This window comes from Camelina sativa, chromosome 2 (assembly GCF_000633955.1).
Source record: "Camelina sativa cultivar DH55 chromosome 2, Cs, whole genome shotgun sequence".
Taxonomy (NCBI): Eukaryota; Viridiplantae; Streptophyta; class Magnoliopsida; order Brassicales; family Brassicaceae; genus Camelina; species Camelina sativa.
The window spans coordinates 294,421-312,549 of record NC_025686.1 but is presented as its reverse complement, the minus strand read 5'-3'; the positions used below and the strand labels follow the sequence as shown (position 1 = coordinate 312,549).

The 18,129-nt window shown below is 37.7% G+C and overlaps 4 protein-coding genes across 5 annotated transcripts in view; 3 read left to right on the top strand and 1 right to left on the bottom strand.

The window, feature by feature from the left end:
- On the top strand, positions 7,851-10,917 carry LOC104711976 (transcription factor MYC1-like). The gene is made up of 8 exons (XM_010428765.2): positions 7,851-8,191; positions 8,325-8,621; positions 9,002-9,098; positions 9,225-9,239; positions 9,376-9,432; positions 9,538-10,059; positions 10,142-10,552; positions 10,643-10,917. The coding sequence occupies exons 1-8, from the start codon at positions 8,040-8,042 to the stop codon at positions 10,715-10,717; spliced, it is 1,626 nt and encodes a 541-aa protein (XP_010427067.1). The 5' UTR covers positions 7,851-8,039; the 3' UTR covers positions 10,718-10,917.
- On the top strand, positions 12,212-13,512 carry LOC104746775 (elicitor-responsive protein 3-like). The gene is made up of 6 exons (XM_019232907.1): positions 12,212-12,278; positions 12,366-12,431; positions 12,522-12,660; positions 12,778-12,913; positions 13,088-13,256; positions 13,405-13,512. The coding sequence occupies exons 1-5, from the start codon at positions 12,212-12,214 to the stop codon at positions 13,241-13,243; spliced, it is 564 nt and encodes a 187-aa protein (XP_019088452.1). The 3' UTR covers positions 13,244-13,256; positions 13,405-13,512.
- LOC104711937 (rop guanine nucleotide exchange factor 3) lies at positions 14,682-17,477 on the top strand. The gene is made up of 8 exons (XM_010428729.2): positions 14,682-14,993; positions 15,373-15,743; positions 15,821-15,937; positions 16,047-16,201; positions 16,290-16,364; positions 16,445-16,744; positions 16,830-17,174; positions 17,278-17,477. Exons 2-8 carry the CDS (start codon positions 15,413-15,415, stop codon positions 17,395-17,397), a joined length of 1,443 nt encoding a protein of 480 aa, XP_010427031.1. The 5' UTR covers positions 14,682-14,993; positions 15,373-15,412; the 3' UTR covers positions 17,398-17,477.
- The window catches only part of LOC104711955 (mediator of RNA polymerase II transcription subunit 12), a 10,722-nt gene continuing 10,173 nt past the window's right edge, over positions 17,581-18,129 (bottom strand). The window contains exon 14 of one of the 2 annotated variants that reach the window (XM_019233067.1): positions 17,581-18,099. In XM_019233067.1, the coding sequence (XP_019088612.1) occupies positions 17,929-18,099 (171 nt within the window). In that variant the 3' untranslated portion in view covers positions 17,581-17,928. The other variant, XM_010428740.2, reaches the window with a different exon arrangement.

Here is an 18,129-nt window from a genome sequence, read left to right as displayed (position 1 = left end):
CTTATTGGGCCCATAAAGCCATTATCTCTCAGGTCTGTCTCTATTACAAAGAGATAGGTTATCTACATTAGATTAGTCTCCACATTTTTATATTATCATCATCCAATGTGAATATAACGGTTACTATATTGTATTTTAAATTGTTCGATTGTACTTGCACGAGTGTTATGAATTTTCTAATTTCTAAAACAATTTGGCTAACCTAATAATAATATTGTAAAATATTTATAGAGAGGGATCAACGATGTATTATAGTACTATTAATCTGAAGACGTGCATCGTAGTGGAAAAATGTTTGTCAGTTGTGTCGCCTCTCTAATTAATGCTCTGCGTCGTAACAAAATCATTGAAGCTTTAAATTTGAATTTCACTATGTTTTCTTGCATTATTATTAGCCTATACTCTCGTAAGTCGTAACTTCCATTTTGAATACAATTTCGACATTTAGGATCTCATTGGTTAGAAGATTTTGATTGTTGTAAAAATCAGTGTACATATATATATATATATGAAGGAGCTGTAATACTATTTTAAAAATCTATCAGTACTAAGTTAGTATATTTTATAATAGAAAAGGACTAGCTAGAGCATCTAAAAATTAAAATATGTGTTTCTATGAAACACAAACATATGGCTATAGTGACTGAGTGAGTGAGTTATGTCAACATAAATAAATAATTATAGTAGAATTTATACACAAAGTTTTGTCGTTATGGAAATAAATGTGCATGCAACCACAAGTGGTGCGTATGCGTTACTAAATAAGTGTGGGGGCTTCGTGGATAGAGATGGATCAATTATTATTTTCACGAGTTTCTTGCCTTCATTTTAGCTTTACCCCTCTCTCCTGATCTTGCAATCAATTTTATTATTTTTTACTGCCACTTGTTCCTTTTTTTACTTACTTCGGACAAGATAGTGCTTTGAAGGTATAAAACAACCAACGATCGGTATTTGATGTCCCTCAATTGATTATCAAACTTGACAGTAGTGTGTGTTTGTTTATTTTATTTATTTTATTTTGCATCTTAATAGTATAATAATCTATTATATATGCGGGTGAAATGCGCATTTATATGCTACTATCTATCAAAGAAACTGGAATCTTCAATATCCAACTACAGTATATTCCATTTTCTTGCAACTACGTCTAAGTACATTCTGTTTGTCTTATATTTAAGATCGAGTTATATAAATAACATTTAAAAGGTAATTATCTACATTGATGTGAGCCAGACAAGAGTTCCATTTTTTGGTTTGTTAAAACATGTTGATACGTTCCATTTCCTTACAACGAGATGGATAAAATTTATAAAATGATTGTAAGACGATAAAACCCCGACGTGTGTATTAACATGCAAAAACAAAAACAAAACCTGATGAAAGACTTGACAGAAGATTAATTCTTGAAAATTCTCTTCCTCAGTTTTTTCCTCCCTCTGATTTTTTTTTCCTCTTAAAAACGCGATCCCTTCTGTTTACTCCCCACCTCCGCCGATCTCGGCGTGGGTCACCTCTGCCCCTCATGGGCAAACAAAAAACTAAGAAAAAGCCCCCTCGCGGTATCCCCACTGGATCCGCTTCGACCAGTTCATCTCCGGTGCAGAGCAATCCGCCTGAATCTCCACATTCAGCCGGAGCCGCATCATCCGCTACATCACCATGTTTGTTGCCTGAATCCACGAGGATCTCAGCCAACCAGGTCAAGTCTGATTCCTGCAAAATGCTTACCGCTGTGACTGACTTTGTAGCAATCGAAAATCCTAGATCTGAAATCCCTAGATCTGTCAATTTGGGGGAAGCAGCTACAGTTACCAACGGGCCGGTAAATGCACCTGTTCCTTCACCCGCGATGCCCAATCAAGTTCAGGACGTTACTCCCGCTGTCCTTCCCTCGGCGATGCCAGTTAAAGTCTCGGCCGTCATCCCCGAACAAACATCACAGTCTCCCTGGCGAGACCTGGTTAAAAGTGACACAGTTCACATGGAGAAGAAGGGTAACCCTTTCACGCTTGACTCAGGAGAGATCTGTGTCACCATTCCAAACTCGGTCATAGAGAAGAACAAGAAGTCTTGGGAGAGTTTTATTTTGGGGCAGTTTTACGAGGAACCCCCTCACCGTGCAGTTGTCCATGCCATTGTCAATGGCATCTGGAGCCGACAGCACAGAGATATCACTGTATCCAAGATGGAAGGAAACTCGTTCCTGTTTAAGGTGCCTTGTCCGAATACAAGACGCAGAATTCTGAGTCAACCCCTTTGGCAAGTTGATGGACAAACTATGTTTGTAGCCAAATGGTCTCCGGACATTGTTCCAAAGAAGCCAGAACTCTCAAGGGTACCTGTGTGGTTAGAGTTTCATGGAGTACCATTAGAATTTTTCAACAGGGAAGGCTTAGAACACATAGCTGGACTTGTTGGACACCCGGTTTGCCTACATCCACAAACTGAGAAGCTCATCAACATTGAGGTAGCCAAAGTCTATACGGTCATTGATCCCCGCAAGCCCCTACCTGAGGCGGTCAATGCTCGGTTTGAATCTGGGCAGATTAAGAGAATCCATGTTACGAGTCCTTGGTTGCCTTCCTTGTGTACCCATTGTAAGAGTATTGGTCATACAGTCTCCGTTGTACAAAGGCTCCACCGACATGTGGATTCTGCGGCTCTGTGAAGCATGCCTCTGAGAGCTGTCCTCGTTCTGCTCAATCTAAGAAGATGGGGAAGCAGCCAATCCAGAGTCAGCTCCCTATAGTTGAATTTTCTGCTGATGCGAATCGACCTGGCACCCAAGCAAGAACAAATGCAGTGTGGCAACCGGTCAATTCTGGAAAGAAGGTGGCACGATCTCTTCAGCAAGGAGGCACTTCTAATTTGGCTGCTGCCAATGCACCAACTGCTACATGCCCCTTATCTTCTCCACTTCCACCCGTGAACCTTCAGCAGAACTGTGATGCAGGTCAGCTTTGTGTGGATCTATCGGCGAACCTTTTCCACAACTTACCGCGAGAAGAGGCGGAAGGAGGGTCTCACCAGGTAGACTCAGATCCTGATAGTCTGACTGGAGAGGAAAACAACCCGGAAGAGGATGCGGATCGGTTTCTTCGGGTTATCTCAAAGAGAATGCAGAAAAAGAAGGAGTCTCGTGCCAGGGCTGGAGGCCCTAAATTCCTCTAAGTCCATATCCCAGTAATGGATATTTTTTGTCGTAATGTAAGAGGTCTTAATGATCCTGTAAAGCGGAGAAGTTTTAGGAATTGGATTAAGGTTCATAAACCTTGTTTTGGTGGGATTATAGAAACCCATGTTCTTCAGGAGAAAGCGCATCATATAGTCTCGCGTGCTCTCCCTGGGTGGTTTTTGGCGGATAACTATGAGTTTTCTCATCTAGGGAAGATCTGGGTGGTCTGGCATCCTTCGGTAAAGGTTACTATATTATCTAAGTCTCTCCAAATGATCACTTGCTTAGTGAAGCTTCCTTTTGTTCCTTCTGACCTGGTAATATCCATAGTCTATGCCTCTTCAGTAAGCAGGGAGGAAAGATTGGCCCTTTGGTCCGAGATCCATCAAATTGCAGATTCCACCAACGTCACGAATAGGCCTTGGCTTGTCACAGGTGATTTCAACCAAATATTATCCTCGGAGGAGCATTCTAATCCCAGCTCAAACCTGTCGACAAGAGGAATGCGAGATCTCAAGCAATGTCTGATAAACTCTCGCCTATCAGACCTTCCTTATTGTGGTAATGAGTTCACCTGGTCAAACAAGCATGCTATAGATCCAATCTCGAAGAAGCTGGATAGAATCTTAGTCAATGATGAGTGGATGGTAGCCTTCCCAAACGCATTAGGAGTTTTTGGGGAACCTGGGTTCTCGGATCACAGCCCGGCTTGTATCTTCTTGGACACTGGTAAACCAAAGATCCGCAAACCCTTCAAATTTCTGGCCTTGCTGAACGAAAATGAGGAGTTTAGGCCTCTAATAAAGCTTTGGTGGCAAGCTTTGACCTTCGACTGCTCCAAAATGCTTCTGGTCTCTAAAAAATTAAAGGCGTTGAAGAGGGTTATAAAGGACTTCGCTCATGACAACTACTCTGATCTAGAAAAGCGAACTTCTGAAGCTTTTGAAAATCTGCAGAATTTCCAACAAACGCTACTGACCTCCCCATCTCCACTTTCGGCTCAGCTCGAAAAAGAGGCTCATTTGAATTGGTGCACTCTAGCATCAGCGGAGGAATCTTACTTGAGGCAAAAATCCAGAATCTGCTGGCTGGAAAATGGTGACAAGAACTCTAAGTTCTTTCATAGAGTTGTCTTGGCTCGTCAAGCACAGAATCACATCCTTTTCTTGCTGGACGACAATGATCAAGTGGTGGAGTCGAAGCTAGGGATCCAACAGCTTGCGGTGGATTTCTACAAACAACTCTTAGGAAGCAAAGGGATTGTTCACTCTCCATCTATTGATGTGCTGGAAGACATCATATCTCAGCGGTGTTCTGCCTCTGCGGTGCAGATTCTTTCAAGACCTTTTACTGCAGAGGAAATCAAAGCCGGTTTCTTCTCCTTACCAAGAAATAAGGCTTCGGGGCCAGATGGATACAGTGTAGAATTTTTTACTGCGCATTGGGACACAGTAGAAGCTGACATGATTGCAGCGGTTATGGAGTTCTACCAATCTGGTCAAATTCTCAAGCAGTGGAACGCCACACTACTCACATTGATCCCCAAATCTCCAAGTGCTTCCAGAATGTCGGAGTTTAGACCTATTGCCTGTTGCAACTCTATTTACAAGGTGGTGTCGAAGCTACTTGCAAACCGACTCAAGGAAGTTCTCCCGGAACTCATCTCTAACTCTCAATCGGCTTTCATCCCGGGCAGACTTCTGGTGGAGAATGTTTTACTGGCAACTGAGTTAGTCCAGAGATATAATCATAAGAATGTTTCGGACAGAGGCATGCTCAAGGTGGATTTAATGAAGGCTTTTGATTCAGTTAACTGGGAGTTCATTATCTGTGTCCTAAAGGTGATGGGTTTTCCTCAGCATTTTGTTCAGCTAATAACCGAATGCATCACTACGACAACCTTCTCTGTAGCTGTCAATGGAGAAAGCTGTGGTTTTATCAGGGGAGCCAAGGGTTTACGACAAGGAGACTCAATTTCCCCTTATCTCTTCACTCTTGCCATGGAGGTATTCACCCAGTTGCTAAACAAACAATTCAACTCCAACGCCATTGGGCATCATCATCAGGCTCTGTTTCCCCAGGTAACTCACTTGGCATTCGCTGATGATATAATGATATTTTTTGATGGCAAGAGGACTTCTCTGGAGAACATCACAAAAGTGCTTCAAGATTTCTCGGTTCTTTCTGGTCTGTCTATGAACAAAGACAAAACGGATTTATTCCTAGCAGGAGTGAACCAGGATGAAACCTTACGCATTGACACGCTTGGCTTCAACCTCGGTTCACTCCCTATCCGTTATCTTGGTCTCCCGCTGATGCATAGGAAGCTGCGAATAAGTGATTACAGTCCTCTGTTAGACAAGGTATCAGCAAAGTTTACTTCCTGGTCAGCGCGTGCCCTATCTTATGCGGGGAGGAAAGCTTTGATCTCTTCAGTAATCTATGGAGTTGTCAACTTCTGGGCTTCAGCTTTCATTTTACCAAAATGGTGCATCAAGAGCATTGAGAGTATATGTTCCAGATTTCTTTGGTGCGGTGATATCACCAAGAAACCAGCGGCCAAAGTCGCTTGGCAGGATCTCTGTCTGCCGCTAGAGGAAGGGGGGCTGGGGTTTAGATGCTTTGCTAGATGGAACAAAACTCTCTGCCTTAAGCTTATTTGGAGACTGTTAACAGCCAGGGACTCCCTGTGGGCGGATTGGTTGAGAAATAATAAGATCAAAGATGAGATTTTCTGGCAAATTGATGAGAAGAAGCAAGCGTCTTGGACCTGGAAAACCATCTTGCATCTGCGACCCCTAGCATCGCAATTCTTACGATGTAATGTGGGAAATGGCAGCAAGGTAAGCTTCTGGTCTGACTGGTGGTCTCCCTTTGGTCCGCTGATAGACTTTATGGGAATCTCTGGGCCCTCTCAGACTGGCATTCCCCTTCATAAAACTGTGGCAGACGCTTGCAATCCCACGGGGTGGCTCATACGCCCTGCGAGATCCCCACAAGCTGAACTATTGCAAACCTACCTGACTACAGTGCCTCTACCCTCAATAAGCTCTGAGCTGGATCATTATACCTGGAAAATAGATGATGAGGAGCTGGATCTTTTTAGCACAAAGAAGACCTGGGACAGTCTGAGACAAAAACAGAACCCGCGGAGCTGGTCAAGGCAAGTGTGGTTCAAAGGGGCTATCCCAAGACACGCATTCATGATGTGGCTGATGCACCTTGACAGATTACCCACCCGAACAAGACTTGCCTCTTGAGGAATGGAGGTTGATACAAATTGTTGCATATGCGGCCTGCATCCGGAAAACAGAGAACACTTGTTTCTTCAATGCAGCTTGAGCGAGGATTTATGGTTTCAGGTAACGAGAAGACTGGGATTTAGGCCGTTTGTTTTCCACACTTGGACTGCCCTCACAGCTTGGTTAGATACACAAGACTCCACTTCTTCGATAACTCTTAAACGTTTGGTGGCTCAAGCGGTTCTTTATTCTATTTGGTCTGAGAGGAATGCTCGTCTTCACAGCAATACAACAACACCAGCACATATCCTCTTCAAGCAATTGGACATGTTAATCCGGGATGCTATCCTCGCAAAAAAACATCGAAGGAATTTTAGGAATCTATTGCAAGATTGGTTGAGACTTTTGTAATGTAGCTCTATTAAGTTTTTAGGGTACGGGTAGATTTCCCACTGCTTTTTATATTTTTTTTTTTTGGACATGGGTTATCTTTCGCAGTTTTAAGCTTTGTATCCAGTACAATCTGACTTTCAGTAATGAAATTTCACAGTTATACAAAAAAAAAAAAAACAAAACCTGATGTGGCATACAGCATACTAGGTTTTAGTTATTTTAGATAAACCAACACAAGTTTAACTAAGAATACTTACCCATTTTTTTATTTAATTTCGATGAACTGGATCTCTTCTTTCATCATATCAAACATTTCTCGTACTGCACTATCGATATACATAAATTTTCCTAAAGAGTAATAATTATACGTAACATTTCTTTTGGGTCAAAAGGGTTATAGGTAATAATCATATAATTTCTTTTGAGCAAACATGGATTCATCGAAATTATTTTACCACATCTTATACGGATAAATGACTTTTTTGTAAGTTGACAACAACAAAAAAAAATGACTTTTGTAAGGTAACGTGTTCTCATTTTGTCTCTTAATGGACGTAAGTATGCTACAAGACTGAATCATCAAAACATTAATCGTGGATCATCAAATGATTTTAAGTTGTATTTTTCCAAAATATCACGATAAGTTTCGGTATCATAGTGACTTTTTTTTTTTTTGGTCTTAATGTGAAGAAATATCTTAGTGACTTTCAAAACAAATCGCATCTAAAACATTTAGCACGATAGTATATTTGCACTATACAATTTTCAGATTTATTTAAAATCCATGTTGTATAGCGTCGACCAAATCACTATACACCTAACTAAGCTTTTGACTATATTGAATCTTTCTTTTGGCATTTTTTTCAGCATCACTTTATTTACAGAATATTACCTTGGGTTTCACCAAATAGAATCCAACACTATTACCATATGTGTATTTTATAAAGATGAGTCACTCCAAAAACCAAGATCATGACCCAAGTCAACCATACACTCTCTCTCCCATCATTCAGACACAGTACTCAACTTTAAAGACAGTCCTTTAAGACTTTCCCATCAGGACCAAGCTGAGAAAGAGAAAGCAATAAAGAAAAGAAAGAAAGAAAAGTAAAAAGAAGCTTCAGTACAAGCCTTCTTTAATAAATTTTGCCTTTTCGTTGTCTCCTCTTTAATATATATCACTTTGGTTCCGGAGTTTTAAATTCAGTTCTTCACGACATCTACATATGTCTTTGACAATGGCTGATGGTGGTGTAGAAGCAGTAGGAGGAAGAAGTAAGAGACAAAACAGCTTATTAAGAAAACAACTTGCTTTAGCTGTAAGAAGTGTTCAATGGAACTACGCAATCTTCTGGTCGTCTTCACTTACTCAACCCGGGTAAGTATATGTAATCTAATATTCATATACAAACAAACATCAGATCTTGTTAATTAATCTCATATTTGCATTGGCCTTTTTCCTCTTTTTCATTCTCGTGTTACATATGATGAGTACTGTACTCTAAATTTAGGGTTTTGGAGTGGGGAGAAGGATGTTACAATGGAGATATGAAGAAGAGAAAGAAGAGTTACGAATCTCATTATAAACATGGGTTGCAGAGAAGCAAGCAGCTTCGGAAACTTTATTTGTCTATGCTTGAAGGAGACAGTGGTACTACTGTTAGTACTACTCATAATGAGCATAATGATGATGACGTTCATAGCTGTGACGACAGTACTACAGATATGATGCTGTCACCAGATGATCTCTCTGATGAAGAGTGGTACTACTTAGTCTCCATGTCCTATGTCTTCTCTCCTTCTCAATGGTTTGCTCTCTTTCTTTCTCTCTCTCTCCCCCCTGAATTAGTAAATTAAAATATACTAGCTCTTTTGAACTGTTCATATAGAAAAACCAATGTGCAATAAATTAAAGATGGAATGAGCAGTGTCCTTTCATATTAAGATGAAAATCACTTTGGATAAAGAGGTTTAATACCAAACTTAGATTTCCATCTCAAAACCAGTTGGTAAATAGTGGAATGATGATACACGAAATTAACCTTTGGGATTTCTTACTGTTACACTTTCACCTTTTAACGTTTGAAGTAATTAATTCTATACTATTAAGTTTTGGTTTTCTCTAGCGACTAGCTAGGGTCATAAATTAATCTTTATGTCATTTTTTTGGTTGTCTATGTACGCTTAGTTTGCCTGGAAGAGCTTCAGCGACGGGTGAGACCATATGGCTCTGCAACGCTCAATACGCTGAGAACAAACTATTCTCTCGTTCTTTGTTAGCAAGGGTAAGTTCGTAGGATATTATAATTTATTCTTCTTGAATCTTGATATCTTCTCACACGAATCTGACTAGAAATCTTTTTTTATCTGCTTTACTTTTCATTATTGTTCATATGGCTTCTCTCCATTAGAGCGCGTCGATTCAGGTACGTACGTTACATATATAGTGTTCTCTTTAAATGGGTTCTGGTTGCTTATAAATGAAATTGTAGTTCTCTAATACATCAATCTAAAATAATTTAATATGTAATTGTCTCTTATGCCTTTCTGGGTCTTCTCCAGACTGTTGTGTGTTTCCCTCACTTGGGCGGTGTGATTGAGCTGGGCGTCACTGAATTGGTATCTCTCCACTATTAAAAAAAAAAAAAGGTTTTACTTTGGTTTCTTGTTTCACAAGAAACTTATATACCCTAATTTGCTTTCTCTTTTCTTGAACAATGAAAGATTTCAGAAGATCATAGTCTGCTTCAACACATCAAATCTTGCTTATTGGAAATCTCTGTCCACCAAAACAATGATGATGAGAAGAAAATGGGGATTATGATCAGTGAAGCAAACTTGATGCTTGAAGAGAAACATCAGATTCCATTAGAAATTTCTGATGAAGACTTGCATTACAAAAGAACCATTTCAACAGTACTCAACTACTCAGTGGATAGATCGAGTACGAACGATAAGACGATCCGTCGCCGTCAACCGAATCTTGCTTCTTCTGATTCTGGCTCAAGTTTCCTACGGTGGAAGCAATGTGAGCAGCCAAACTCAGATGTTGTTCAGAAACAAAGCGACTTGCAGCCACAGTCACAGAATGTGTTGCGGAAGATGCTGTACAATGTACCGTTGATGCATACAAAGAGAATGTCCTCACCGCATAGACCTGGTATGAATCAAGATGATCCTTCAGATAGAAGAAAAGAGAATGAAAAGTTCAGTGTCCTCAGAACTATGGTTCCAACTGTCAACGAGGTAATAACTCTGTCTCTAAATCCTTAAATAAAGGCTTTGTTATATTTCAGAAACCAAGACTCTGTTCGGAATCCTTTTGCAGGTTGATAAAGAATCGATACTGAACAACACAATCAAGTACTTGCAAGAACTGGAGGCAAGAGTAGAAGAGCTAGAATCTTGTATGGGATCAGTTAATTTCGTAGAAAGACAAAGAAGGACAACGGATAACCTTAACGACTCCGTGCTGATCGAAGAGACATCAGGGAACTATGATGACAGCACAAAGATCGATGAGAATTCAGGAGAAACCGAACAAGTCACTGTTTTCAGAGATAAGACACATTTGAGAGTTAAACTCATAGAAACAGAAGTTGTGATTGAAGCAAGATGTTCTTACAGAGACTACATAGTTGCAGACATCATGGAAACTCTAAGCAATCTTCACATGGATGCTTTCTCTGTTAGATCTCATACACTCAATAAGTTTCTCACATTGAATCTCAAGGCCAAGGTAACTTACTTCTGAAAGAGCAATGTTCTTGATGTTTGTAAGAGACATATTTCAGTTTTTTTTGTAACGTTTTTGGGTTTATATATGCAGTTCCGTGGGGCTGCAGTTGCATCGATAGGAATGATCAAACGAGAGCTGAGAAGAGTCATTGGTGATTTGTTTTAATGTTCTTAGTAAAGAATCTTATTTTCTTAAACTTTTGATGAAATATTTGTTATATTTATTTAGACTTTTTTGAACCTCTATATGCGACGTGCCAGTTAACTTTACATCAAGTTTTCCGGGTTTTTGTATGTAAAGTTGGCCAATGTTTGGTTTGAAACAATGTTGTCTCTTTTTCTTCTTTTAAGTATAGATCTTGGTTTTTTTTCTGTTTCTTATGAAAGTTTTTGGTTCCTCCTTTTTCATTCAGAGTTTCTCCATTTTGTTGGATCAAATTTATGATTATGTTTCACATGGCTTAAACCTAAAGTTGGCTGTACTCGACAAGGAACAGCCAACGCAAGATGGAGATACTTTTCTCACTACCTTGTTCAGCCATTTCCTTTTCTCATCATTAGTTTCATGTTGGTCTTAAAAATCTCATCTCCTCTTATCCAGACTTCTTTTTATCTCATCCTCAATGGGTACAATGGTTACAGTGGAGACATATTCTCATGTGAATCTCAAAATCTCATCTATAATGATTACAATGGACACACATCCTTGGAAAAAAGAACGAACAGTTACTCTTACAAAAGAAAAGATAGAAGCTTTAGGTCGAACAGATACATCTAACACTTTCCCTCATGTTCCTTAATTCAGAGAATTTATGGGCGCTTATCATTCATACAGATAGCAAAAAAATAACCAATTGGCTTTGGCTCATGTTTCTTCCCTTCGAAGACGATTTCTCTTTAGAGATTCATCATTCGTGGTTCATATATGTATCCATTACTTGTTAGAATGAACCCTATTGGGTTGAGGATTATGAAACCATGGGAAGATGCATGAGCTTATTCCTCCTCAAAGCCAATTGGTTAACCAATGCTAGAAGTCATCCTTCTTATATACTAGCTTAGAACTTCAATTTTTTCCGATGTGGGATTCGTTAAAGTTGATAATTCAATTATTCTGCCGACATTTATATCGTCATCATAAGGTTTACCTTAAACCTCAAGTAATTGACTTGGTCCTCTATGTAGCCTTTTTAAATGCTAAGTGGGCTTTTGGACCGAAACAGACCCTTCTGATAAGAAGGAACTGTTCGTGCAAATCCGATCAGTGAGGTACTGAGGTATATTTTGTTCTCTTGTGTTTGAGACTACTTGAGTGTATGCCAATGTCAAATCTCAACTTCCTTCTTGATATATAGTCATAGATTAATTCATTGGATGATTTTGCGCTTCAGTTTTCTTCCTTCTTCCTTAAAAAAAACGGATTTTGATAGTTAGATGTAACTTTCTAAAAAGGTTATTTATTGAAAACTGTTGATTATTTTATTGCATGCGTTATTTATGGTGTTCGTTTCTAACTCATAGAGCCTGCAAATAAATAGTATCCGTGCAATATAAAACTTATGGTTTCACTTTCAATCCCTCCAATTGATTTAGCTTCACGACTCTTTCAATTAGTTTCGTAGAGTCTTTTAAGTATTTGATTTTGTTTGGATATATTAATATGAAGAGAGGAATATTGGAAGTATTTCTCGTTGATGCTCATGGAATCACACACACAAATTTTATTGGTGATTTATAAAGAGAAAGACAAACTTTCTTTCATATGTTATTATACAGTAAACTAAAATCTTTGTATTGATCATTTTGGTTGGCAGGAAGTCCTGTGTATTATGTGCTCTTACAATGTGGGACAAAGGAATACCGTAGCAAAATGTCAAAAGGTTCACATTTTGTTACTGCATGCGGTGTTTTTAATTTGTTTTTCTTCTAAGCCAAATTATAAAAATTAGAAAACATTTTTGGTTCAATAGGTGATAATGACAATGCATTGTGGAACCAAAAGTTTGTCTTCGATTTCCCTATGTCTCAATGGAAGAAGCTGACCCACATCAAATTTAGAATCATGGACAAAGAGCTCTTCAAGGATGGTGGATTTGTCGGTGAAACCATGTAAGTTTTGCTTGCAGAAACTGATTTTTGAATGGTTTAATTAATTAGCATTAGCAATACATATCAGATATAATTACCATAATGTACATGTTTGTGACTCTTTTGGTGTAATTAAAGGATTCATCTTGGAGGGATAGTAACCGAAGGACGTGACAGAGGATGCATGGAAACTAAACCAGCTCCATACAATGTTGTTCTTGACGACAATACTTTTAAAGGCCAACTAAAAATCGGATTGAGATTCATTGCAACGGTAAGTAACTATATATATAGTACTCATGTAATTAACTATCCTAGTATAAATTCGATTCTTTTTAGAACATTAGGAGAGTCTTTGTGGTTTATTTATTAATCTTGAAATATACAAGAACATCGACAATAACATATAATCTCGAAATTTCTCAAGGAAAACGTTTTATTTTTCTAGGATAAATCGCAGAGGAAAGCATGGGAGGTGAAGATGGAGGCCAAAAACCGTGAAGAACCAATTTCCCCAATTCTGAATCTGATGAAACTCCCTTTGTTAAGGTTTCTGCTCTACTGCTTTCGGAAAACAAACAAATATCAACTAAAAGAGAACTAACATGCTAAAAAGGGTTAGCTACAAAACTCTTTTCTTTCGCTATTTAATAATTAATTTCATATATTTCAGATTCACATTGTGCTTACATAACCCAATTCGGGTTCTATCAAAGTACTAGCAATGACATTTATTTGATTTCTGAGTTTGTGCAAACATTTTAGGTTCATAGCTGCATGGGCAAGGTCTCATCAATTAATGCAAAACTACCTTATATCGTTTCTTCGACTATAAACAATGTTGTTCTCTCTTCTTATTCGTAGCTAGGGTTTCACAATCAACCCTTTCACGGTATCGTGATGGGCAAGAATACGAAACTGTTGATGACTTTAATCTTTTTCACCTTTCAAATTTAATGTAATGAATGGTCTGCATTTATATCTTTTGATGTAACATTTTTCTTACTTTCATTTAATTTCCCAACCAATATAATAAATAATATTAGCATTGTCTTTAGATATTTTTTTTCTTTTCTTGAAATAAATTAGATACACATATATATATATACTAAATTTACATTTAAAATCTTAACAAATAAATAAAGGAAAATGTTGAAAGTAGTTGATATTGTATAATATCATAGTCCATAGTACACTAAAAATAATGACACATAGATTAATTATATGGTATATAAAATGCGTGTAGGATATGCGTGTACGGTGTACAAGGAGAAAATGGGACGCACGTCGTCCCACGCACGAACTGAACCATGCAATATGCATTTGTCTTCTCAATTACATTAAATTATCATGTGCTAAACTGTAAGTATATAATTCATGACTGAAATTAAAATACATTAAACTAATACTTATATATCTAATCAATCACCTATTATGAGTTAATCGTGTAGGCTACATGGGGATAAGCTAAACTCCAGCCCATGTGATAATTGGTCTAATTTAATAAACGGGTTGACACATAAAATTTAAAATAAAATTCCCAGTGGAGGTGTTACTATAGTCTATAGACCGACCAAGGATTACTTCTTAAAATTATAAAAGGTCAAGAGATAATATATATACTTTGAACATTCACTCGTATCTCATCTTAGCTTCAATCAAGATCTTTCATATAATTAAATATTTGGAGTTCAACAAATTGATATGAAGGAGTTGTAGCTAGTAAATTATTATAAAGAATCCCGGATTTTCATTTCAAACAAATAATGCTAAAAATTTACATGAGATGTCTAAATTACGTAAAGTGAAAAGATGTGATATAGGTATTTTGAAAACGGAAAAAAAAAAGAAGATAAATTGATCATTGGTCGCAATTGTGCAATCATTATATAATAACTTAGCATATATGTAATTTCCAATGGGAGCTAATAATTTACTATTTATTTGTGTGTGTGTGTGTGTGTGTTGGAAGGATCGACTAATCAAAGATATGTTTCTGATTGAAAACTATAGTCCATATATTTTGAGCCAACAAGAAAATGATAAAAGTATAGTAGCTAGTAGGCAGCCAAATAGACACAAATAGCTCTTGAACTTAAAAGGGAAAGGGTCTTTGTATTTTTCTTCATAGAACCAAAAAAAAACACTTGTTGAAGCCGAGGAAAAGCCACTTCATCGTCAGCAGAGGATCATACCTTTCATCGGACGGTCCACATTTTTCCGGTGGCCGGCTTAAAGAGAGGGGTTTTGTTTGGATTCGACAGGAGGGAATTTGGTTTTTTGAACGTTCAAAATTTATTTGCTTTAAACGTAAGAACTGAGAAGGTTTCAAAATTCAAGAAGAAGCTTTAAAGGTGATATATCAAATAAAGACCGTTGCTTTGATTTTTTTTACTTTAACGTTCTTTTCAAACTTTAAGTTTCAGACTTTTCTCTCAGTTTGTTCTTGTTCTGCAAAAAAACTCCGGTGAAGTTTTCAATAAGATCGTGACTTTAAAGTTCTCATTTGACCTGATTTTTTAATGCTTCTTCTCTCCTCTGCTTTTTTTTTTTTTTTTTTTTTTTTTTTTTTTTTTTTTTTTTTTTTTTTTTTTTTTTTTTTTTTTTTTTTTTTTTNTCACTTTCCAAAAACCAAAAACTCCCGGTTTCAAATTTTCGAAAGTTTCTTGAAACCCTAATTAATATCTTGAGCTATAATTTACATTTATTTTTTTGTGTGGTTACTTAATTCAGAAGAAACAGAGAGACCTTTAAGGAGTTTTGAGCTTTAAAGATGGAGAATTTATCGAATCAAGATGAAAACGATGAAGTGGGTTATCATCATCAATCACCTAGATCCATTGACCCAAACGATCAATCAGCATCAGAAACCCCGGTTTACTCCACGATGAGCATAGATTCCTTTGTTTATCCTCGAACTTGTTCAGAGAGCACTTCAGGCTTTTCAGACCATATTGATGAAACCAACAGCTTCTGTAGTGAAGCTTCTCCTTGTAACTGGCCTGTCCTCACTGAATCTAAGTCTGATGAGAGCACCAAATGTCTCTCTGGTTTAGGGATGCAATCAAATGAAAATCTTGTAGTCCAAGAAATTTCAGAACCAGGTGCTGTGTTCTCTCTTCTCTACTTTTTTTTTTTTGTAATGTCCTGAAATTAATATGAGCTCTAGGGTTTTTTGCAGAACTTGATACAATGAAGGAAAGATTCGCAAAACTTCTACTTGGAGAAGATATGTCAGGGAGTGGTAAAGGAGTCTGCACTGCTGTGACAATCTCAAACGCAATTACCAATCTTTATGGTAAAAGCATTAATTATGAAGCATATCATTCACACATCCTATGGTTCTTTTGTTATAGAATAGTCTTCATCTGATGCATGTATTTTTTTGGAATTTTTAATGTTTGCAGCTACAGTGTTTGGACAGAATCTGAGGTTAGAGCCGTTAGAAACAGAGAAGAGAGCATTGTGGAAAAGAGAAATGAATTGTCTTTTATCGGTATGTGATTACATAGTCGAATTCATCCCTAGATGTCAGAGTCTAAGCAATGGAGCTACTGTTGAGGTAAATAACTTGTCAAATCTTTTTGTCTGAAAACAGTAAAAAAAGAGAAATGAAAAAACAATGAAAACATTCTTAGTGGGTTTTACAGGTGATGGAAAGTAGACCAAGAGCAGATATCTATATCAACTTGCCTGCTTTGAGAAAGCTTGATTCAATGCTTATGGTAAATATATCCAAAGATGTATCGATGTTCCTATGATTATTTGGTTTGATTACACAACATCTTTCTTTGTTTTGTTACAGGAAGCATTGGACAGTTTTCAGAACACAGAGTTTTGGTATGCAGAAGAAGGAAGTTTATCGATGAAATCTGCGCGTTCTGCGACTGGATCTTTCAGGAAAGTTATAGTACAAAGGAAAGAAGAGAAATGGTGGCTACCGGTTCCTCTAGTGCCATCAGAAGGTTTGTCAGATAAGGCCAGAAAACAACTCAAAAACAAGAGAGAGAGTACTAATCAGATTCACAAAGCTGCAATGGCTATCAACAGTAGCATTCTCAGTGAAATGGAGATTCCTGACTCATACATGACAACTCTTCCAAAGGTTTGTTTGATATCTTTCATACTTTACTGGAGGAGTCATAACGATTCGGTTTTGAGTCTAAGATTGGAATGTTCAATCTCTGCAGTGTGGTAAAAGCAGTGTTGGAGATTCAATTTATCGTTACATGAGTAGTTCGGGTCGGTTTTTCCCAGAACAGCTCTTAGATTGTCTGAACATAGGCTCTGAGCATGAAGCTGTTCAGTTAGCAGATAGAGTAGAAGCTTCGATGTATACATGGAGACGCAAAGCTTGTCTTAGTAACTCTAAGAACTCATGGAACCTGGTGAAAGATCTTATGTCAACTACAGAGAGAACAGACAAGAACTATGTTATGGCTGAGAGAGCAGAGACTCTGCTCTTCTGTTTGAAACAGCGCTATCCAGAATTGTCTCAGACATCATTAGATATATGCAAGATTCAATACAATAAGGTAAAACTGAAGAATGAAAACTCAGTTGAATTAATGATTGTGCATTATCATAATTATTTTGTTGAGATTTATGAAAAGTCTTGTGTTATTTTTTGGTTTGCAGGATGTTGGAAAAGCTGTGTTGGAGAGCTATTCAAGAGTACTTGAAGGTTTAGCATTTAACATAGTTGCTTGGATTGATGATGTTCTCTATGTAGACAAAACCATGAGAGGTAGTGAATAATAATAAAGCTCAAAAAGAGACTTTTGAGAAGATTTCTATGTTTCTGTTTCCATCTCTTGTAAAGCAAATGAAATATATCCAAAAACATATTTAGTATTTTTAGTAATCAGCTAAGTTTCCCCATTTGTTAAGGAAGAGCAAAAAGAGAGACAAGTGTTCTTCATCAATATATAAGTTCAGAGGAATAATAATTTTTTTAGTGGATGATAAATAATGGAACAAGGGAACTGAGACAATTAATTTCGAATCCCTATATATACAACAGGGTTCCGAACCAGCATGGGTCCGGTGGGGTATGAAGTGGTGTGACCAAAAAGCAAAAGGGTTAGTAATTAAGATACAAAGATCTGAAGAAGCCACACAGACTCATAGAGATTTCTCATTCACATTCAGACTTCCTTCTTCATGAGCCCTCAATAAATGATAGTACAGTCTAAGGCACCGAAGATCCAAGCCTTTTGCTCCTTGCTTCTCACTTTTTCAGAGCTCTCTTGATCATCAAAAACAAAAACTATGAAACAGTAGAATGATTCAGCTGTCGTCGTCTACTGAACCAACATAAGTCAGATCAGTCCGTCTGACCCTCACTGCACCTTTCAGCCAACAGGTGGCTCGAAGATTGGCCATGTCACTGCTATTTGAAACGTTGCTGCTTGATAGACCTGAACTTGTCCCATCTTCGAGAAGCGTCCATGGGTCAACCACATCTGTGTTGTCTACTTCTTGTTGTTG